The sequence below is a fragment of the Equus przewalskii genome, chromosome 9, assembly GCF_037783145.1.
Source record: "Equus przewalskii isolate Varuska chromosome 9, EquPr2, whole genome shotgun sequence".
In the NCBI taxonomy this organism is placed as follows: Eukaryota; Metazoa; Chordata; class Mammalia; order Perissodactyla; family Equidae; genus Equus; species Equus przewalskii.
Genome location: NC_091839.1, coordinates 74,293,174 through 74,317,524, shown reverse-complemented (window position 1 = coordinate 74,317,524; position 24,351 = coordinate 74,293,174). Strand labels below are relative to the sequence as shown.

General features: G+C 36.5%; 1 protein-coding gene across 12 annotated transcripts in view; it reads left to right on the top strand.

Moving 5' to 3' along the window:
- PTPRK (protein tyrosine phosphatase receptor type K) overlaps window positions 1-20,172 on the top strand; it is a 503,656-nt gene extending 483,484 nt beyond the window's left edge. For all 12 annotated transcript variants that reach the window (XM_008524381.2, XM_008524380.2, XM_008524376.2 and 9 more), the window contains 11 exons: window positions 1,064-1,161; window positions 1,580-1,696; window positions 5,115-5,269; window positions 7,377-7,512; window positions 7,748-7,897; window positions 8,786-8,959; window positions 11,900-12,031; window positions 12,167-12,292; window positions 15,216-15,379; window positions 15,702-15,837; window positions 18,556-20,172. In XM_008524381.2, the coding sequence (XP_008522603.1) occupies window positions 1,064-1,161; window positions 1,580-1,696; window positions 5,115-5,269; window positions 7,377-7,512; window positions 7,748-7,897; window positions 8,786-8,959; window positions 11,900-12,031; window positions 12,167-12,292; window positions 15,216-15,379; window positions 15,702-15,837; window positions 18,556-18,609 (1,442 nt within the window). In that variant the 3' untranslated portion in view covers window positions 18,610-20,172. The remainder of the gene's footprint in view (window positions 1-1,063; window positions 1,162-1,579; window positions 1,697-5,114; window positions 5,270-7,376; window positions 7,513-7,747; window positions 7,898-8,785; window positions 8,960-11,899; window positions 12,032-12,166; window positions 12,293-15,215; window positions 15,380-15,701; window positions 15,838-18,555) is intronic.
- Window positions 20,173-24,351: the final 4,179 nt, after the last annotated feature.

The following is a 24,351-nucleotide window of genomic DNA, read 5'->3' as shown; positions in this document are numbered from 1 at the left end:
TGGAAAATCTTGTTACAGTGACACACTGAGGAATAGAAGTATCCTAAAACACCTTTAGTTATTGCTCCAAATTGACCACTGGCCATCACAAGAGACCCCTCCCATCTATTTTATAAAAGAGGAAAGTAAAACAAAAGCTGTTTCCTCTTTTGACAGAGGTCATTTTCTAAGCATTTTCACATACCTTTGGATTAATTGAGTTTAATTGCAAACTCTTTAAACTTAGAAAGATCATCCGTGGTGAACAATATTCTAGGTTTTTTATGGTACTGAGTATAACCCAGTGGATGCTTTTGCAATTTGGAGGTGATAATATAATAAAGTAAGGGTAGGCTGTGTCCTTATATGTGTAGATTTTTCTTTATTAACCCCTAAACATGCACTGTTTGTAAATGATGTGGGTATATTTAATTGGTAATATTGCTGTTTGGTTGATGGTAGTATAAGACTTCCTATCGGGGCCAGCCCGGTGGCACAGCGGTTAAGTATGCACGTTCTGCTTCAGCGGCCTTGGGTTCGCCAGTTCGGATCCCGGGTACAGACATGGCACCGCTTGGCACGCCACACTGTGGCAGGTGTCCCACATATAAAGTAGAGGAAGATGGGCACGGATGTTAGCTCAGGGCCAGTCTTCCTTAACAAAAAGAGGAGGATTGGCAGCAGTTAGCTCAGGGCTAATCCTCCAAAAAAGAAAGACTCCCTATTTTTCACATATATCTGTATCTTATATATATATATAAGATGCATTAAACTAACTCAGTGACAGATATAAATACCTTAGAAACTAGTGGTACTTCCTTTTGAATTGGGAAGTATAGACAGCAAATTGAAAAAAAAAACCCCAAAATTTGTATATACCTATAGTTCTTCCTATAGTGTAAATTTATTTAGATATGAACTGAATTTAAGCATTTTCAGTGACATTTTGTGTTAGACATTTAATTTTCTTTTTTGGTTTATTTAGTTTACTCTGCTTTCACTCTTTTCTATGCTTCTTACTACTTACTTCTTCAAACAACAAAATTTATCTGATTATATAATATTCAAATTAATTTCTTCATAGGCCCAGTTCATGAAACAGTATATGATTTCTGGAGAATGATCTGGCAAGAACAGTCTGCCTGCATTGTGATGGTTACAAATTTAGTTGAGGTTGGCCGGGTAAGAGAAAAAAAGACTCTTTTTGTCATAAAACATGAGTGTAAGTTGAGTAGCAAAATATAACATGCTTAAAATAGAATATCATTTAATTCTTTAAATAAAATTCATAGGCATAGCATTTCAAATGAGTGCTCCCAAGTAGACTTTCAATGATTGAGAAATTATTTGATTTCTTGTTGAGTGATAAACTAACCTTTGATTTTATACTAGAATCTACTTACATTATCAGGCTTATATATTTTTATGGGAGAATACAAAATTTTTCTATTTATCATGTAACAGATTCTTTTTTCTCATTTATAGATTTTTTTTAGCTGTATTTTAACTGTGACTTGAAGAGTTATCACTGAAATTAGGTCATCTTGGTTAGGGTATATTCTATATTCACGTCCACCTGTATGTTCTTTTTGTCATTTAGGTTAAGTGCTATAAGTATTGGCCTGACGATACTGAAGTTTATGGTGACTTCAAAGTAACTTGTGTAGAAATGGAACCACTCGCTGAATATGTCGTTAGGACATTCACCCTGGAAAGGGTAAGTACCTTAAAGTTCTGTTTAAAAATATGTGTATTGAAAGTGTTTTTTCTCTTAAAGTCCTTGTCAAAGTTTGTTTTGATGATGCTATAAAATCCATTCATGCATTCCACAAATATTTATTTGAGAGTATACCATGTGCCAGGCATGTTTCTAAACCTTGGGACACATATTAAATCCATAAATAATTTCTATTTTGAAAGACAGTCTAGAATCATGTAAAAATCATAAAACTAGAAAATCAGAGAAAAATTAGTAGAAAAGAAAAATTAAATAGAAAATAGAAACAAATAAAAAAGAATAAATTAGATCAAAAAGCTAGTTCCTTGAAAAGATCAATAAAATAACTAAACCACTGCCAGTTCTAAATGAGGAACAATAAAACAAAATATGCAATATTAGAAAACACAACAGGGATGTAACTACAGTTATACTTGCTATTGGGAAAGTTATAAAAAGATTGTGTGTAAATTTGGAGATGTAGATTTTAGTCAAAATACACTCATATTCTAACAAATAATAATTCTCAAAATTTGACCCAAGGAGAGTTAGAAATCTGAACAGATGATAGAAGAAAATAGAATGTTAAAATTTACCATTAAAATTGCACTATGGTTTTATAGTTGAGGTTTCTCTAACCTTTAAGGAATGGCTAAAGCCTATGTTAGTCAAACTATGTAGGCCATAGAAAACCGTGAAAACCAATGAAATACATTTTAAAAGTTAGCCTAACTGTAATAACAGAACCAGATAAGGATAGCACTCTCTCAAGCTCTTCTCTCTGTGTCTCCCATTTTTTTGAATTTTCTCCCTCCACCCCGTCTCTCACTTAATCAAGTGTGCACACACACACATTATAGACCAACTGCATTCAAGAAAATGCTTGAAAACATTTCAAAATAAAAGATTGAAAATGTGAGCCTAGCAGTGAATTAAGAATACATCACATGATCTATAGTAATTGTTTTTTTAAGAATGTATGAATATTAGAACTGTGGTAGCAAATCTGGCAGGATATTTCATTATGTCAGTACATTAAAGGAGCAAAACCATATATTTTATTAATAGATATTGTAGTGCACTTAATTTTATTTAAATGACATTTATAGTAATACTCTAATTATATTAGGGAAATAAGGAGACTCCCTAAACATGACAAAGGAGATTCAACAATAGCTAGTATAGCACACATGTTAAGGAGTGAAAACCAAAAGGCGTGCTGTTACAGTTGGAATGTGCACATGTTAAGGAGTGAAAACCAAAAGGCGTGCTGTTACAGTCGGAATGCGATGTGGATAATCATTCTCACTCGTATTCAACATTTTTGGAAACTCTATCAAATGAATAAGACAACAAAAGGAAAAAATTACATAACTATCAGCAAAGACAAAATTATTTTAAGATGAAATGACTTATACCAAGAAAACTAGAGATAGTATTTTTTAAATGGAACTAATAATCATTTATTTAAGTGACTAATTCAAGATAAATATTCATAAATCATAGCTTTTCTTTATGTTAGCAATAAACAGAAGTAGACATTTAAAATTCTCTGTAACAATAATAAAAATTCTGAAGTATCTTGGAATCTACTTAACAAGAAAGATACAAGTCCTAAGTGAATAAAACCACAATAAGTGTATCAAAGGACATAAGATAAGATGTGAATAAATGGAGACATGTGCTGTGCCCCGGAATGGGAATACTTGATATTAATACTACTTTATGGATTAATGCAATGTTAAATGGAACATGATTGGGTTTTTAACTTGTTTTCTTGTTATTTAGAACTGGAGAAGAGTGTCATGGGGGTTTTTTGGGGTTTTGTTTTGTTTTTTTTGGTGAGGAAGATTGACCCTGAGCTAACATCTGTAGCCAGTCTTCCTCTTTTTTTGCTTCAGGACGAGTGGCCTTGAACTAACATCTGTGCCTGTCTTCCTCTATTTTGTATGTGGGACCCACTGCCACAGCTTGGCTTGATGAGTGGTGTGTATGTCCGTGCCCGGGATCCAAACCTGCAAACCTTGGGCTGCCAAAGCAGAGCATGTGAACTTAACCACTATGCTGCTTGGCCAGCCCCAAAGAATGATTTTTTTTTTTTTTTTTTTTTTTGAAAAACCACATATTTGAAAATTACTCAGGAAAATTTAAATAGGAAGAATGATAAGGGAACATGTGCTGCCAGATATTAGAATTTACTAAAAAGAGCAAGGCTCTCAGAGCAGCTCCAGTAAAAGGATTAGTGTAAAGGAAGTGAAATAATGTCTAAAATCAGGTCTTAGAACAATTTATGACCTTCCTCACTAGAGTTGACTTGAAAACTGGTAAAATAAAAAGTGACTTTTCCTTTTATGTGATTCCATGATGATGTTTATCATTGTCACTGTTATAATTATTTGTTGAGCCCTGCTTTGTGTAGAGTACTGTGCTAGGACCTGGAACTAAAATGAGTAATAAGATATGATCAGTGGCTTCCAAGGTTTTGGTGATATTGGTCCATATAGGATAGAATCTAAAGTGTAACTTTCTCAATTTGGTTCATTCCATACGATTTTTCTGCCTTTCCTGATTGAGCAGGTGAGATTGAGATTTCACAGATAGCTCACCATAGAGTTGGAATCATATAGATTATAGTGGAGGGTTCTTTTTGCTACAAATATGGATTCTTCAAAATAAATTCTGTAGCATTTCATCTGTGCTCTCCAAGCTGTGCTACCACAATCCACAGGCTTCTTTAACAAAAAGAAAGGAAAAAGCTTTGAAATGTGCATTTAAAGAGTTCTCTTTAATTAACTCAATAGGAGAGGGTCACAATAATGGATGCTTCGCCTCTTTCATTTTGTATTTCTGATACTATAAATAATGCTCTGTGTGCTGAATTATTTCAGAGTTAAGAAAAATAGTTTGCCCAAAGAACAGTTTAGCTGTCTGTATATTGTTACAAACCAATCTGGAGTAGCAGTGTCCTGGAAAATCCCTACAAGCTATGTTTCAAAACCATTTTCAACATGGGTGAGCAAGGAACTGAAATCTCTTTGTGAGATGAGAAGCTAGAAAGTTGCTTCTGTATGCCACTGGAGAACTCAGTGCATTGGGTCAGTAGGGCAGCATTTGAGCTTTCCCATTTCTTCCTTTTCCCCTAATAATTTTATGTGTTGTCATTCCCAGTAAGGAACAAACTGTCAAAGCACATAAAATTTATCCAGACTTACAGAACTGAGCAAGGCTTCTAAGTTTCTTTCTTTGCCAGTTCTCTGACAATAACGGTAAGCTCCTAGGCCAGGTCAGGCCAGGATCCTTTTTCAGAAAAAGCATGATCTTGGTCGATTTTTCATTTTTTTCATTGCCAGGCAAGTCTAGTACCCATGATTGTGTGTAATGGTTTTATTGTGGTTCTTTGGAAACCCTGTTTACACAGAGGGGGTACAATGAGATCCGTGAAGTGAAACAGTTCCACTTCACCGGCTGGCCTGACCATGGAGTGCCATACCATGCCACAGGGCTTCTTTCCTTTATCCGGCGAGTCAAGTTCTCCAACCCTCCCAGTGCTGGCCCCATCGTTGTGCATTGCAGGTGAGTGGTGGTCCAAATGGTGTTGACTCTCTGCAGCCAGCTTTCTAAAAGTATCAAGACAAGGCTTTTAAGCACAAAAACTAACACATGCTTACAAGGTTCCAGCTTGCATGTATTACAGATAAGGTAAAACAGCAATAAAATAAAAGTTAGCTGTAAGGAGGCTATAAAATAGAAACTTAAATAAATGTATTCATCCTAATGTGTGGCAGAGAAACTCTAGTGTCTAGACACTAGTCACTAGACACTAGTGTTTTAGTGTCAACATCTGTGTTTTGTTTTTTATCACTTTTGCAAATCCCATATTGTATGGAATGGTATGTTAAAATAAAGATTTCTTACCAATTTAGTAAATTTCCAATTGAGTCCCAGCTTTTAAAACTAAATTTGAGACATACAGAGTTACTAAATGGCCTAAATTGCAAGAATTTACACTGTAAAACAGCTATTTAAGAACTTTTTTAAAAACATCCATCCATCAGTGGACCTTGAAAACTACATCAGTGAGATCCAGCAAATATATGCCAGAAAAACATGAACATTATATCAGACTTTCTTCTGATTAGAAACTTCTCTTAAAACAAGCATTCAGACACGCTAAAGGCAAATTACATGGTCTGATTTTGAGATGTGAACAGAAACAATATGTACTGAATCTGAAAAGCTTTTCCTCACTGCTGCATACCATTCTCAGATATTGTCCCCTCCAAGCTATATAATAGACTGTACTTAAGTATTTTTTTCTTCCTGAAAATTCAACCTATTCACTATTTAAATGACCATGTACAAAATGGGGGAAAAAAACCTCAGAGAATGAAATAGAAGTAAGGCATCCCGTAAGGATCAGATACTGTGTACCTTAAAAAAGATCTTCAATTCGATCCTTCTCAAGAAATCTGATGTACTTTTCAATTACTTTCCTGTCTTAAACCCTGGGAACAGTGATTGAGAAGATGGTAGGCAAAACAAAGAAATAGAGATAGCTACAATATCTTTTACTTAAATTTCTTAAAGAACAGTGGGTTTAAGAGAAGTGACCATATCTGAACAACAAAGAAATGTTAATAGCCCATCTGTGCAATTAGAAAATGAGATAAACAAGTTTTCAGTTCAGGGATGTCTTGACTTATCATAGAGGTTTACTTCCCTATGAAATGCTTGCTTCAGAGGTGCTCCGAGATTCTCAGATACTCTCTTGAAACACAGGTGTCATTTTCCACTTACACTCAGGTATCTCTGAATTTATGGAAAAGAAGAAGCTGACTACAAAGTGAACTCCCCCCCAGAAATCCCAGCTATATCTTGTTTGGTCCATTGACTTCTATTATAAAATTGGAGAAACATTCCCAAGGGGTGAAATAATCAACGGTGTATTATGATTCAGTTACTGAATTAAATACAGTAAAATAGTGGCTATCTTTGTGACCTGTTAAGAATTACATTCTGTACCTAACAATTCATTTTCATTTTTTTCTTCAGCTTGCTATTCATATGTTCTTTCTACTATTGGTCTCCTCCCCATTGATAACCACCATTTTCTTCCCCACCCTCACCATTAGCACTTCCCCTGACGTGTGACTCCTCAGATTTTCCATTTAAAGGTTTTGGAATTAATTTTCTTTTACCTTGGTATTTACAAAAGTCTGTTTAAGATGTTGAGCCAGCATTCTTGCAGTTTGCCAGAGGACCCACAACTACATGAGTATAAGAGCCTTTCAATTTGAGGTTAAATTTTAAAGCATGAATCCACCCTTTGATCAGTTCTGTGAGCTTGAAATTCTGTGTATTTGATTTACATAAAATGAAGACTGTGTAAGCAAGCTATGGAACATGAACAACGTATATACAGTATTTTCAAAACACAATTTAATTTACAAAGTTTATATCTTTTAATTTGGAACTCTTGTTCCAATCTTCACTTGATAGCAAAGCAGATACTCTACCTGAAGTTATTTGTACACTGGTAAGTGTTTGCACAGTATGTACAAATGTTGTCTTGTACTTTGTTAAATCAATTTGATTCACCTGTCTGAAAGTCGAAAGGATCTTATTTAGGTTGCATAGACGTGCTTCCTGCAATTCTTCAGATTTGTTTAATTTTTTTCAGCGCTGGTGCTGGACGAACTGGCTGTTACATTGTGATTGACATTATGCTGGACATGGCTGAAAGAGAGGGTGTTGTTGACATCTACAACTGTGTCAAAGCCTTAAGATCTCGTCGTATCAATATGGTTCAGACAGAGGTATGTTGATTGTTGATTTATCACTAGTGGCCTTTTTTTTTTGCCCTCCAACATTTGTCAAACTAAACAGAAAATGTTTTTCACATAAGTCAATATTAGCTCATCAAGTCGTATAGAAAAATATTGATATTTTATTAACATTTCCATATGGAGAGAATTATTTGTATTCTCCACCTTTGATGTCAGAAAATTTTTTTTAAAATAATACGAATTTTTTTTTTCTTTCTTTTGATAGGAACAGTACATTTTTATCCATGATGCCATTTTAGAAGCCTGCTTGTGTGGAGAAACTGCCATACCTGTCTGTGAATTTAAAGCTGCATATTTTGATATGATTCGAATAGACTCCCAGACTAACTCTTCACATCTCAAAGATGAATTCCAGGTATTTACTATTTCTAGAGCCTCTTTTATGAGCAATTCGTTACATGTGTTCTGGGCATTATTAATTCTTCTAAGGAAGGTCTTTCAAGTCAAATTTATAATATTTGACCCTATTTTAAGTATAATGCGATACCTGTCTCTTTCATTATACATATTCTGGAATCACTTTTGTATTAATGAGCTCATATCTGCTGTATCTTGAAGGGCAAACAAGTTCAGTCTCAGGGAACAGTATGGAGAAAAGGTATCATAAAAGTCAAATTTGGTGGTGATTTGTGTGTATTTACAACTTGTTTTGTGCAGTCTTACGGATTTTGGCCTTGTTTCTTGTCACTTATGATGTGAAGTCAAGCGCATTGATGATAATAGCTGAAGTTTGTACTACACCTTGTCTCTAAATAACCCCAAATGTTTTCACTGCCCTTAAAACATCCCTGAAAGTATGTGAATGTGAAGTCAAGAGTAGCTCTAGAAATCTACACTTTGCTTCTTGCCCAGTGCTCTTTCCAACATGTCGCAGCCTATCTTCAATTATGGCATATGCCAAAATGTGATATAAAGGATAGTTCCCAACTTTGAAGACAGGGCATCATCATGGGCCGCTCTAATTCTATTTCCTTTGGTTGGGCAATGCATTTTGCAGGTAACTGTGTTTATCTTTCCTTTTCCTTTAAGAAGCAGCACGTTGAACAATGTGTAGATTGTTTCTTTGTCACTTCTCAGGCTTCATTAGCTTTAACTACAAAGTCTATCAGCCTGTCATCATGGCAAATGCCGTTGCCTGTACAAATCCTTCACTTTCTACTTGGCCTCCTGAATACTTGATGGATCTGTGTTATGCCATCAGATGGGTCACTGTCTTTTAACCTGGGTTCCCTTTTCCTTTCAGACATTGAATTCAGTCACCCCTCGACTACAAGCTGAAGACTGCAGTATAGCATGCCTGCCAAGGAACCATGACAAGAACCGTTTCATGGACATGCTGCCACCTGACAGATGTCTGCCTTTTTTAATTACAATTGATGGGGAGAGTAGTAACTACATCAATGCTGCTCTTATGGACGTAAGAGACTGCTCTCTTTGTTAGTGTAAAGTGTCATAAAAAGCTACATAATACGATGAACACTGGCTAGTTTTATTTTCAAGAAAATTGAAATGAACTAAAAAGGAAAATTGGAAACTTTCATTGAAATACCTTTGTTCTTGGAGAATGATTTTGAATTTCCCCTACAGGGATTCTTAGGAACCGTAAGTTTCAGGCTTTATTGTAAACTTGGAGTTTGATTGTCATTTACTGTATTCTGTACAGGAACTATCTGCAGGTAATATTTTTCATCTTAATTATTTTCAGAAAAGAAAATCATGCTTACATATTTTGAATACAGTTAGGAATGAATTTTTAAAATCACAGAATGCCATCCTACTAAAGTTGTGTTAATTTGCAAAATTTTTCTCTCTGATATTTAATGTTCAGTAATTTATAGCTTATTTGTTTTATTTCCCATCAATTAACAGAGACTATTTATAAGTAACTAGGGAAGTCATGGAAGATATCATGTTAAGGCATCCATCATAACAAAAGAACAATCTGGCCCCACTCCACACTTCATAAACTGTAGATAGAAGAGCATGCATTCAGCATGTTAGCATCCCGTAGACAGGACAACATGGAAAGAGAGTTTTAAATTATGTCTTTGGCCACCTTGCTTTGATTACCTTGGGAAGAAGCAAGAAGGGTATCAAGGTTCAGAATCCTTTTAAGTAGTTTATCACCTTATTTCATAAACATTTCTAGTTTTTGCCTTTAGCCTATGGAACCATAGCAAGGAGAAATTAGAAGTCAGAGTTCATTCTTTTGTGACTAATAATGAAGCTTTCTAAGTTATTCCTCCTATTGTGTTTTCCAAAATTAGCTTCTGATAGTAGAGGCTTAGAAAAGCCCACATTCTACTTCTAAGACTAATCTTTTAGTCAGTTACTTTGCTCTTTTTTGTGCTGCAGAGCAGAATAGTCTAAAGGCAAGCTCAGGAGAGAAGTTCTCACCTTTGCCATGATGAGAGTCTTGCCCAGCCATTAATCATAGCCACTGAAATCAGATTGGATCCTCATTGTACCATTTCTTCCCATTTTAGTTGTCTGGAAAGGCAAATATACTAAATACAGAGAAAACACACAAAATCTTTTTGCTTCTGAGTCTAGATTTGGAGTGAATAAAGGAGGTGTGAAAAAAGTAAAGAGAAAATAATAACATTAGGAAAGATATTGATGCCTTTCAATTTTGTCTTTGCCATCTCTGTCAAATTTTTCTTAATTTCCAGGTGGTTTTCTAGTTAATATGAAGACTGAACTTTGTACTCTGCCTATTCCTCCTCTCTGCTTAATTCCTGTGATTCAACACAGATATATTTCATAGTGGAAACTGTGCTGTGGATTTGTATAGTAGTATAGTTGGGACTTCAGAAAAGTAAGGTTTGGTTTGGCTTCCAAGAACAAGGCTCATTGGTCAACACTCCCTGCTTCTCCTGCCCTCTCTCCCACCATTCCTGTCATACACCCTTTTGCCATGCCCGTGAAGATTTTGGAGGAGGGGCCAAGGATTCTATGATTTAAAAGCCTTAGATGTGCTCCTGTACTTAGAGAGGAAAAAAATAGGAAATCTTCAGTCTTCTCGCATGTCATCTCCTCATCCATCTCCCCTCCACTGTGACTCAAAAAATGGAGAAATAGCTTTTAGCCTCATTTGACTTACCGTCCATGGAGCAGACATTTAATTGAAAGAAAGCTTCCTTCTTTCTTCTGATATTTCTCATGAGCCTTCATACCTTTCTTAGGAAGCACTCACTCCAGCTGCAGATGTAAGATCTTGAGATCCTTTAGAAGCAACCAGGTGAATCACCATCTACTCAGATTTATCCTGCAGTCTTCCATAGAGTGGAATGCCATGGTTAGAAGTATCTCCCAAATGGTGATAGGATCAATGAAGTTCAAGGATCAGTTTCTACACTGATGTTAAGACACTTGAAGGACTTAAAGAGTAGTGTGATACAAATGAGTTAGGAAATCACTGACAGTGTTTATCAACATTAGGGAAATCTATCTCAGGCAACTGTCAAGTTATTTTTTAGAAACCCTTAGTTTAGGTTATTACATAGAAATATATATTCCTATTTTAGTGTAGATCATCAGTCTACAGAATGACAGATTGCCCAGGCCAGATGAGCATTGCCTTTACTACTCCCTCCTTCTGGAAAGATAATGTAGTGTGTCCCAATCAAGGGATGCTTGGCAAACAAGGAGCCACTCCCTCTTAAGTGAGGCCAAGAAGTGCATTGATTTTATTCTTTGGCACTTGAAAAATCCTAAATGATTGATACTATCATTCTGACCATTGATATACATTAGAAATGCCCAGGAAACTATGGGAAGTGGATTCCCTCCAAGATGTGCAGAATGTGCTCATGATATCCATATAATGTAAAAACACATGAGTTTGAGGCATGTGTGGTTTTTCTTATTTGGAGTGGAGGAGAGCTGAAAAGTTATATATATAACAGTCGATAGATGATTGCTAGATAGATACACACACCCACTACCCCCAGGGAATTTTGTGCCTACTTTGCCTTCAACCTCTCAGGCAAATTAACTTTAGAAAACTGAAACAGCCCAACAGGTACTTCATGGAGGATCTTAACCTCAAGAAGTTCTTCAGTTTCTTCTTTTGTATTCATCCTGTATTTACTTTCCTCGACAAAGTAAAACAAATTCTTGACTTAAATTGCTATTGAGGCATCGAAGTCTTACCATGAGATTGACTAATTACTAGTCCCAGCACATTTCAGTGGTCCAAATCTGTTATTCCATGGCTTCTGCAGCAGTCTGGCTCCATCTCCATGTGAAGCTATTATGTCTTACTGATCCTACACTGAAATTTATTGAAGCTGCTTGTACAACTGATCATGCATTTTAAGTTCTTTGTTTCTCCATCTACCTTGTTTCTTCACAGAGCTACAGGCAACCAGCTGCTTTCATCGTCACACAATACCCTCTGCCAAACACTGTGAAAGACTTCTGGAGATTAGTGTATGATTATGGCTGTACCTCCATTGTGATGTTAAATGAAGTCGACTTGTCCCAGGTTAATGGCTATGGGTTGCTTTTGTGTACTTACGCAGAACTTAATAAAGTAGTAATAAAATGCTAAATCTGCTTTATACTTACTTAGAAAAAATCATGCTCATTTTCTTTTTCTTTCAAAATGTTCGTAATCTAGGGCTGCCCTCAGTACTGGCCAGAGGAGGGAATGCTGCGGTATGGCCCTATCCAAGTGGAATGTATGTCTTGTTCAATGGACTGTGATGTGATCAACCGAATTTTTAGGATATGCAATCTAACAAGAGTAAGTTAATGTTTAATCGTTGTAACTGAGCTGATCCAAAACAGGTGATCCTAACCATGATGGGGCATAATTCCATTCAGACAAGAGGGAGAGTAGAATTAATAGACATTATGTAATCAATCTCAAAGCTAGTAACCAGCTTATACCTTAGTACTAGAACAAAACTGCATTGTAAAAACAGGCAAGCAGAAGTGCTGGAAACTAGGTTTCCTGGTCAGTTACTGGACTAACATATTCCATCTATAAATCTAGATTCAGATGCACTGGTTCAATTGAGTTTGATTGCCTGGACCTGGCTGCTGATCATATGTAGACTTATCTCAAGGTTGACTGCATGTGTTATTAGTATAGACAGCCCAGAAAAGGCGTGCAATTGAAAAATAAGAATATAATAATAATAATAATAATAATGACAGAGAAGATGCTTGACCTCGGGAGTAAAGGTTATGTCAGATCCACCATTATAGAAGGGTTCCATGTCACTATTGCAAGTCCTACGTGTGAGAGAGAACTCCAGCCACCATTGATTCTCCTCCCACCTACAATTTCATTTTCTAGACATCCCAACATCTGGCTCTGCCCAGATCTGTAGACAGAACCAGTGCTGCTGCCACTTTGCCTTTCCCCAGGAGCTAAGTAGCAACTGTGTCCTTCAGGAATCTTCCTTTCCTTACTTTTCATGCGCTTTGAGCTAAGTGACAAATTAAGCTTGGAGTCTCTCTCCTTCCAAAAACAAAAAATACTAATAAAAAGTGTTTAGATTATGTAACCAAATAGGAAGCAGAATTTGAAAAGAAAATATTAGTAACTTCCATGTAATGACTTTTTTCTTAAAGAGAAAGCCTGCTTTGATTTTTAGAGCAGCAGCTCTATGTATGTGTGTTATTTTAAGCGTGTGATTAGGATTGTGGTGTTTCAGTGTTCCTCATATCAAAATGGCTATATGTGTTTCTGGTTAATAAGTCTATATGTATATAACTATAAGCAGAGGATAAAATTATATCCAATTCTCTTGCTCATTTCGGTGGAGAAAAAAGGATAACTTCAGTGTCATAATATTCATGCATATCTTAGATGTTAATTTAAATGGAATCTCATTATGTCTGCACATCTGTGACATGATTCTTGTAATATTTTAGCTGAGAAACTGTAGCTGCTAAACTAAGAAAGTAAGACTTGGATGTTAATTGAGCTGTTTTGTATGAAAAATATTCTGGGAACAGGAACTGAAATCTGTGCTACATTTTTTTGTCAGCGTATTTGTTTATGTTTCTCTGTATTAAGTGTTCTGGTCGTTATTAGTGCATGCTTTTTTTCTGTTCTAAATCTCATTATTTAGTGTTATTTACTTCATCAGACATTTAGTATGCACCAATGAGAGTTTGGGTGTTGTACTAGGTAGGTCCTTGTCCTACCAAAGATTTATGAGCCCTTACCATGTGGAGCTTCAGATCTGATGCCTTATGGTCTGGTTTACTCATGTATTGCATATTCTTTCTTACGTTTTCATTTGAGGGTTTAAGCTTTGGGCTCATTCATTCAACAGTACTATTCTCTGGATAGTATTTTGCTAGATTCTAGTGACACAGAGTTTAGGGGAAAAAGAGAGATTTCCTGTCTTTAAAGAATTTTATTTTATCAGGGAGCACAACTGTGTAATCAATTATTTATAAATAATCGTTAGTTATGAGTAATTAGTTGATTAAACTAATTGTATAATCATTTATTCACAAATATGAGAAATTTTATAGAGAAAAAATACAGAATACAGAGTGTTTGACTGAGTGATCTGACATAGCTGAGTGATGGTGATCAGAAATGACTTCTTTGGGGCTGGCTCCGTGGCTGAGTGATTAAGTTCGCGTGCTCCGCTGCAGCGGCCCAGGGTTCAGATCCTGGGCACGGACATGGCACCGCTCATCAGGCCACGTTGAGGCAGCGTCCCACATTCTACAACTAGAAGGACCTGCAGCTAAGACATACAACTGTGTACAGGGGGGGTTTGGGGAGATAAAGCAGAAAAAAAAAAAAAAAAGGAAGATTGGCAACAGTTGTTAGCCCAGGTGCCAATCTTTAAAAAAAAAAAAAAAAAGAAAAGACTTCTTTGAGGTAGTGATATTTAAGCCAAAATTTGAAAAATCAGTAGAAGCTATTGGGGGGTGGAATAACCAACTATCCTGGTTTACACAGGACAGAGAGTTTTCCCATGACATATGAGTTTCAGTGCGAAGACCAGAAAAATCCTCAGCAGACCCAAGACAAGTTGGTTACTCTCTTTGGGATTGAGAAAGGCAAACAAGAAGGAAATGTTCAAAGCAAAAGGGAAAAATGTGCAAAGTCCCCAAAGCAAGAAATGAAGTTGATATATGGATTAAAAGGCCAATGTGTCTAGAACTTGAACAGTGTGTTAGAATAAAGGGATGGTTGGAGAAGGAGGCGGAGCCAGATCATGTTAGGAGTTTTAAGCTTTAGCAGCAATTTGGATTTTATGCTAAGATCATTTGGAAACCATTAAAGCGGGGAAATGACAAGATCCTATTTGCATTCCAAAATAATCCTGATGCATGCAGTAAGAGCCGTTTGGAACGGGATCAACTAGGAGGTAATTATATAAGTTGTGATTGGGAGTGCAGTGGTGCCAGTAGTGGAAAAGAGGAGACAAATTTGAAAGTTATTTAACTAATATAATCATACAAATTGATTATTGGATAAGGGTATGAGAGAGAAGCTTGCATAAAGGATAATTCTCATGTTTCTTGCTTCTGTAACTTAGAATGTTTCTGCACTAGTATGTACATATTTCAAAGTTACATCAGCTAGACTCGTGTAAAGGTCATTTATATCATGGTGTAGGTTAGTATGCACTTTTTAGTAAAAATTCTAGTCCCAACTTATTTACGTAAAAATACTTTTCTCTCAACAGCCGCAGGAAGGTTATCTGATGGTGCAGCAGTTCCAGTATCTAGGGTGGGCTTCTCATCGAGAAGTGCCCGGCTCCAAACGGTCATTTTTGAAACTGATCCTGCAGGTGGAAAAATGGCAAGAGGAATGCGAGGAAGGGGAAGGCAGGACGATCATCCACTGCCTGTGAGTGCGGCAGCGTGGCCTGGCTGTGCAGGGACGTGGGGCTCACTTCCTCATTAGCCTTCCCATTGTCTATGCCAAAGAGTGTCTGACTCACGTCTTAACAGACCTTTGTAGATATTATTTTAAAATAAGCTTGTGTCTCATTAAGTCGCGGCCCTCTATGCCCATGGCGTATTCCTAGGCATAAAATACTGAGCTAACGTCATCTTCATGTGTCCTTCCTCTCTGCCCTGTATGCATACATGCACACATATGAAGAAAAATTAAGACACAAATGGAAAAAAATTTAGAAGATAATGGAAGCGAATTTCTTTGCTTTCAGAAATGGTGGTGGGCGAAGCGGCATGTTCTGTGCCATAGGCATTGTTGTTGAAATGGTGAAAAGACAAAACGTTGTCGACGTGTTCCATGCGGTCAAGACACTAAGGAACAGCAAGCCCAATATGGTGGAAGCCCCGGTGAGTCACAGGGTTTTAGATGGAGAAGGGTGGATAGAGACTGGTCACTCATATAGCTGCTTATTGATTTGACTTCATATACACATCAAGAATTAGATGTGTCAGTGAGTCTTTTGGGACTTTCTTGCCTAATTGATAAATTGCTGAGTATCCCCATCTCCCCACATGAGCTTAATCACATATCACATAAACTGCTAGTGATGAAGAAAACTGTTTTCACTTAATTTTGGGAAATGTATAGGATTTTCTTTCTGTTAGAGGCAATAAATATTTGCAGCAGTTAACTTTGGTAAATGGTTTTATATTAAGAATAAATCCTGCTATCTAGGCTTTATTCTTGTTTATTTTTATTTCTTAAAGCATCTTGAGTTAACTGGTAAATATTAATCTGAGGGATATACTCATAGGTTGCATCAGCACTTTAGACGCCCGAAGATTTTAAAGGGCAACTGAAATTTATTTTTGTCATTATCTATAATTCTTCATTTCTGTTTGATTTATAAATTTTTACACCGTTGTCCTTGACAGTTTTCAGCTTTTACCAATTATAGAGTGTAGTTCGTATGATGCTACTTGAATTTGCCAGGGCTCATAAAATCAGAACGCAGCTTAAAAAACAAGAGCAGGTAGGGATGTGTATGTGGGAGTTCATCCGGGTGAAGGTGTATGCAGAGTAAGAAAGAAAAACTTCTCTAGCATATTTTACTTCTAAAAAGAGTTGTCTGTGGCTTACACATCTGTGCATGGTGGGATAAGGTCAGGAGCAGCTGTGTAGTGTGTGCTCACAGGAAAGTAAACCAGAAAAACCAAGGCATCATTGTTGCTTGCCCTACATTTATCGAGATGATCAGATAACTAACATGAGCAATTCAATAAACCTTTAAAGTATTTTCACCACTTCCTGCTCATGGATTGTTCACACAAGAGCTGCATTGCTTCCTGAGACAAAAATCTAAAGAGTTACATTTATACTGTTTCACTTTTAAGAGTGGTGACAAACTTCTTCCCTCAAACCCCCTTCACCCTACCTCATCCCTCAGGCTACTGCAGTCATCCAGATGAGAGGGTGTTGGTTTTGACTGGGGTATCGGCAGTGGAGGTGGAGAAAGGGGAATGGATTTGAGGGAGTTTTTGAGGTAGAATTCTCAGGTCTTTGTACAAAATGGATGGGTAGTGATTATGTCTTTAAATTGTTTGCAGTCTGCAGATTTCTTAATGTAAACTCTGCCTCTCTCGCTCAGATCAAATCTTAAAATCATCAATGAGGTCACTTCTGGCCTCAGAATTCAAATTTTACCTCCAAATTTAATTCTGATTTCCCACCGTTACTTTAAAAAAAAAAAATCTCTGGTTAAACTCTGCCATTCTAGAACCTTCCAAAGAATTACTGTTTACCTTTATGTTCATGTCCCCTGAATTCTGACTAAACACCCCACCCTCTGATTTGGGTTTGATCAGGGTTAATGATTAGTTCAGTGTGCTGTTGAATTGAACTGTGAGGTTTGGTAAGGAAATTTCCAGTGTAAACCAAATTGCTGGAGGCTTAACTGTTTTCAAGCACTTGTTGGTCCTTCAGACACACTTGCCACAGAGGCAGGCTAATTTAAAATCACACCTGCTTGATATTTAGGGTAGGATTGATAAAGACCTCTTGGGGAAAGTTATTACCCTAGTTTATTGCTGGAGACACCTGGAAGTTCTCTTTAGAAATAATACATGTTTTAGATTGGGAAGTTTTTAATGAGTTACATGTTGTAAGTCATAATTTTTAATACAGTCTCTGAATTTTTCTAAATTCTTCATGATGGAGCAACAGACAGATGGACTTAAAAGGAAAGGCAGTTTTAACTCAAAAATTTTATTGCCGATCAAGTTGTCTGAAATATATAAAGCAGCAGAAATCAATTTTGAGGTATAAATAAGCTCAAAAAAATTTAAGAACTACTAACTACTCTTGAAAAATTTACTTAAATACTTTGATGAACCAAAAACTGTTTCATAAATTAAGAATTTGGAATTGTGAAGAAAGGCAGTTTGAAATGACTGGCTTTTTTCACTGCTAAGAAAAAAAATCTGAAGTGTGGAGAAGAATATTTGCACATGTTCACTGCAGCATTATTTATATTAGAGAAAAAATAAACCCAGTTTAATAGTCAAACAATCCATATGTTAGACTTTTATGTAGTATTAAAAGAGATGTTAATGACCTGGGGAAAAGAGGCATAACAATGTTAAACAAAAGAAAACAAAATATAAAATTATATCCTCAAGTGCATGTATGTAATTATATTTCTTCTAAAATAATAATTTCAACAATGCGTAAAAAAGGACTGAAGCAAAACTAAGTATTTTGACAGCAGTTGTTTCTGATAATAGAATTATAAAAACTCTTTTTTCCTTTACTGGGAGATTTTTCTGTAGTGATCAGATACTACTTTTATAATCAAATAAAAAATACTGGAGATTTAAAAAAAGTGATAGAAAATATGAGGCACAGCTAACCTATCTTTTATATCAAGTTTATTTTTCTTAAGCAGTAATCATTAGACTCCAATGTAAAATACATATGCCCAGATATTAAACTTGTATATAGAAAAAATAATTTTGTAATTCTTGAATAATCTAAATTGGTTGCCCAGTGTTCTTTCGGTAGCTAGGATTCACCATCAGTCTCCTCTGTCGTAACTTTCCTCAACCCTCTTGTGTAACGCCTTTCAGGAGCAGTACCGCTTCTGCTATGATGTGGCTTTGGAGTACCTGGAATCCTCGTAGAAGGTGAGACTTCACAGTGCGTCCAGCTCAAACCTGCTCGTCTGTTGAGCCCGCGGCTGTTGCACCTGTGAGACCTGTGCAGAGAGATTTTCCTGTGGGGGGTGGGAGACTTTTACATTCGAGAGGTGAAAGTATTTTTCTTATGAAGTTGTGTATCTTAATAAAAAGGACTCAATTAATTTCTATGACTGTATGAAAGCATCAACATTTCGTGCCACATAAATTATATTTAATAAGAACCAGATTCAAACGAGGACTGATCAGTGTTTGTACAGTGAATATGCAGCCTTTTCTCTCCTGGTTTTGGTAGAGCCAGCCACCATGTTGCATGAATTAATACTTTCTATGTGGCATTTTTCTCCCTTTTCTAGATAAAAGATGTTAAATCTTTAAAGGAAGAAGAAAGAAAAGCTGTGCAAATTCATAGTAAAGTTCATTTTTTTATATGTTTCAAGTGTAGCAGATCTCTATATAAATATATAAATATATAGAACTGGCTTATTTTCTTTTAATGTGCAATGATGGCTGGATCATTTAAAGTTCTTTTTAGAAAAAAACATAAGCCAAAGACTCAAGTGTAAATATGTCTATATGGAGAAAGCACATTCTATTTATTGGTTACTTACATTCCTTTTTTGATGGCTAAAATACTACCACCACACAATCATTTTTTTTTCCTGAGGAAAGCTTTTTCTTTCACTAAAATCAATTGTAAACGATTTTTGTAGATTATTTTTTGTATGTTTTAGTGTAAGTAGAGGATAAACTTTTTATTCATAAACCAGGAAGCGATGTTCTTTATAGTGATTCTCTTGTGTACATGCTTGTGAATTAAATTTATGTAAAACACCTTGGTGATTGGGTCTTTTAATATAGGACCAAATTAAAACATTTTGCTAGAAATGAGTAATTTTTCACCATTTCACTAGGTAAATAATGGTTTGGTGATCATCTATGAGAATTGCACACATTCAAAGGCCTTGCTGATGACTTGTACAATGTTGAACATAGCCTTGAAGCATCATTTACATTTTAAAGGGATTGATCTTTTCAGCCTATGACCGAGCACGGGTCAAGAAAACAAGATGGCAACATTTGTGCTTTTAGCGTCAAGTTTTAGCAAACTGTAAACTGGCAAGGTGATAAAGTGTTTCTTTTGATGTTTACATACACAAGGTTTGGTTCTGACCATAGGAAGCGTGAACAAATCAGTGCCAGATTCCTGTTTTGTGCATTGTTACGGGATCTCAAGTGAACCTTTCTAAACGTGGTCTTGTTCACATGCTCCACGTAGCCGTACCTTTCCATCATCAGCTTGCAGTGTGTTATTGACTAAAGCATTCCAGTCCCCTTTCTAGATTGCCAGTACATGACATGGTGCTTATAAAGATTTAATTAAAGTAAGAGTGAAATAAAGTTTTTATAATTACAATAGCTATTGTTTGCACACCATTTTCTCCTCTTAATTTTCATCCCTTCACTCCCAAATGAATAGTCTATTCTCATTGATGGAAGTAGACCGCAAAAATTCTATTAAAAGTAAAACGAATGTCCAAGCACTAATTTCTTCCATTTTTATTTCTTTAGTTGAACGTCCAAAAGTCCAGATGAGTGGAGGGGGGAAAGGCCAGGAGATTGACGTCAAATTTCTTTTTTGTATTTCTGTATTTTTGTGTCTCTATCCTTTTATGTAATATACATTTCCTTACTTCTTTCTCATAACAAACTTGGCAAATAATAATAATCATCCCTGTTTTACCAATGATGAAACTGAAGCTAATGAAAAAGTAAATGATTTGTCAATAGATTCAAATCTGGGTCTGACTGTCCACTAAAGACACTGCTTCCCAGTGACATGACGAAGAAATCTGGCACTTCATTCTTATTGTTCCTCATTAATTGATTTTCTCATAAAATGTTATCATTATGGGCATCTTCAAACTTCCATTCGCTGTGTACATTATTGGAACATTTGTGACTTTTATTAGTAAGAACTTCGATAAGAAAAATTTTATCTTTTCGTAGGAAAACTTACTTTTCATTTAAACGTGGATGCATTTAACAAAAATTCCACAAACTCACCCACAGTTTCTTTCCCTGGTGCCATTCACGATCTTAATCCTATGGAGGATTCTGCTTTGTTGCGTGACCCTGATTTCGTTTCTACTCACGATTGCACCCACATACCACCAACATCACCATGAGCGCCACTGTCCACAAGACTCAGGAGGTCCGTGTGGCCCCCGAAATTCAAGCAAAGAACAAAAGGAGTCCTCTTTCTCTCTAACAGGAAATGCAAATGTCATGCTTGCTTTGTTTGGGCACCACAGAGGCCAGTTCATCAGGAGACAACGGAGTGGGGAGACCAAATCTGTTCTTCTCAAAGCTTGTATTCAACAAGTCATAGTTTATACCCTTGTGGAGCTCCCTGAGTAGTCCCATGCGTGGTCATGTCCCACTCAGTTGTGGCCCTCTGGGCAGGAGATGTTCTGGCAGAACTCTTAAAAAGTGGTCGTGCTTTCCCAAGGTAAAGGCCTCCTATCTCTGTATCAGTTATTCCTTAAATGGCTGTCATGAACTTGAATTTTATAGATTCCTTTCCCATACATTATCACTAGGGAAATATTGGAAGTATGTGGGCTAGAGACAAGCAACTGGGAATTTATGTATTTCAGCCAAGTACTTTTGAAAATAAGTGTTAACCATCTAATCTGAGCTGCCTAGCCTTTTTCTAAGGTTTAGTCTTTGGAGAAAGGAAAGGTTTTTGCATGAATGTGTTGCTGTATTGCAGCCAGATGATCTCTGACCTTGGGAGATAAACAACAACAGCAAAAAAGATATTTTTGCCTGGACAAAGGAGAGCACAGTCTCACTGTTGACCTCTACACTGATGTGCTGATGTGCTCTTTCAGCATTCCCCTCACTGAGACTCTCTTGGGTTCCAGGTACTCATGTAATAAGCTTAGGAGTCAGATATCAACAGCTGCTCCCTCTGAATTCTGCTCCGTTGTCAGAAAAAGATATAGATAAAGAAAGGTTCGTAGCATCTAAAAAACTTATAGACACCAATAAATATTAAAATGCAGGCAAGAAATGACTGTAGCTCAACTAGAAATATGAGATAGTCTGTTAGCCTTAGAAGATCGCCTTTGAGATTTGCTTCACTTTCACAAGGGAGTAACAATTGTACATTTGTATTTAATTTCTGTGTGCTTCAGCAAGCAGTCTTTTTTCATAACAAAATAGCCAGAAATCAATATTCTGTCTCATACCCGAGTGTAATATGTAGAATATTTACTCTATAAAATATTTCCATGGGCAGAAACTCGACAGCCTCCCTGGAATCATTTCAGTGTTTTAGTAAACAGCCCTATTTAATGTAGGAACAATATGCTATTTTATGCAATATTATCCTACGTGAAGAGAGAAGACAGCTCAGCTGTGCCTCCTGTAATAATTTCTCCTTAAATATTATTTCATAAAATCTCCCCACAGTTTAGGGAGCCTTGAAGTGGGAGACATATTATCTGAATCTCTTCACAACTCTTGTCTGTTCAAGTGGTCTGCAGAGGATTAGAATATTATCTCTCTGAAGCTAAAAGGAAAAGCTCTGTCCTGGGATCTATTTTAAGTAAGCTATAAGTGGCTTTTGGAATATAAATTGTCCAAAAATCAATGGAAATGTGGTAGATATATAAGACTTCTGAACTTCCAGCTTCCTCCAAAGTGAATTGAAATGCTAACCTGGAAGATATCAAACACCATAGAGACACTGTTGTTATCATATCCTGAAAGAAACCGACGGAAGGGGTTTTTTAAACTATTGAAACAAACATAAAGTCCCTACTGAATATCTGAGTGCTCTTTCTTTAATGTTCAGATCTACTCAGGGAGTGGGGCGGGGGTGTGGGGTGGTAATTTTATGACAAATACTATCTCTCATGATGCATCACTGATAGAATGTCTTCATTCAATACCTAAAATCTAACCCAGAAAATTGAGTGTTGATTTATTCTGATGTAGTTATGTTCATTTTAACATAGTCTTACTAGACTTATAAATGTTATTAGTCTTGATTCAGTTAGAGGATATATAGCATTTAGGCCAAAAAGAAAAAGCCCAACAAAAATCCCTCAGTACTTAGATGCAGTCTAAGTAGATGCAGAATATAAAGAACAAAAATGTCTAAATTGAGTCAGCAATGAGTTCTTTCTTAAATACATGTTAGAATGTACACACGGGCGAAGTCCATGCATTCCCACTATGTTGCCTGGTCTGAGACAAAATCAGTTTGGGAAAGTAGAGAGAGCAAGATGGCCATGGCATCCATTTGCTATGTGCTTAGAAAGAGAAGAGGCAAACTCAAATGTCTGCAAGGCCACTGGTACTGTGAGTGAGGGAAATAGGCCAGGTATGTTTCAGAATGGCCGCTCAGGTTGTACTATTATAGCAGACATCCTTAGCTTGTGCATTTTCGACTAGGAGTATTTTTCATCTCTATGAAAAATAACTGTCTCCCATTTTTATTGTGACATATATATCCCTCCTGGTCTGTCTTGCATTTTCCCACCTTTGATTGAAAAATGGATACTAGATGTTCTGCCATCTTCAGTTCTACTACTGGGAACACAGTAACAAGGGACTGATGACAAATGACAACTGTTGTTTCATATGGGGACCAGAGGGAACAAAGTAGAAAGGCTGCTCCTCTTTGGACTGGAAAGCATTTATGATGCCCAAGAGAATGGCACACTTACTTCCCAGCAGCCCTTGCTGCATGGGAATATGGACCCAATAGTGTCTCATCTCTCGAGTGTGAAAATGCAAATTTTTATGTGAACTCCTAAAATGTTTGAATGTTGGCAACCAGTTAAATACAAAAACAAAAATAAACTTCTGGCCCAGCTCTGTGGAAAACAAAACCTGTCAGAGGGCTGTATCTGGTGTGGTTGTAGAAGGGCCGCAGGCTTCCGGTTTGTCACCTCCATGGTAAAATAACTGTTATTTTCCTCTTTTGACCTTTTAAAAAAGTTTTTAAAGAAACAAAAATTTTGGTTCTCCTAAAATAACCATCATAATTATTTTTTCACACTTATTCTTTGGTTACTATTTGCCTTGCTTTCTCACGTACTTTTTTCTGTTTTAAAAATATGTGTAGATGGATCTCAACACCTAAGATGGGAAAAAAACAAGGTTAATGTCTTTCTACTCTCTCCTACCTGGACTCAATTCAAAACAGCATATTTCAGAAAGTAATTCACACATTTCACCTAGTAAGCACCCCCAAAATGATGACTAGAAAATAATTCTTCTGGAAATAATAGTATTGAGAACTCAAAAGAGGAGTGCTTGTTGTGTAAGCCATGGGGTGGCCTGAACCATTTGACTCACAGGTGCAGACAAGCATCTGTGGAAGCACCACACTTCCAGATTGTGATGGTACATGCTGACTTCCATGGCAGGTGCAAAACAGTATGGGCTCTTGCCAGCCCACAGTGGGAACTTGGACTTCGGTTCCCTAAATCTAATTACCTAAAGCACAATCAGCAGACTGAAATTGATTTCTTTTCACCTTCGTGTTATATTCTTGGTATGATAAAGCTAGTAAGTATTCGTTAATTGCTTACTTTCCAATGTCAATTTCTGTATTTTCTGAATTCAAATGTGGTCATTCAGGGAAAAAATCTACCTTCACATAAGAAATGAGAGGGTTGCTTTTCCTCATGAAATGATAGCAGTTAG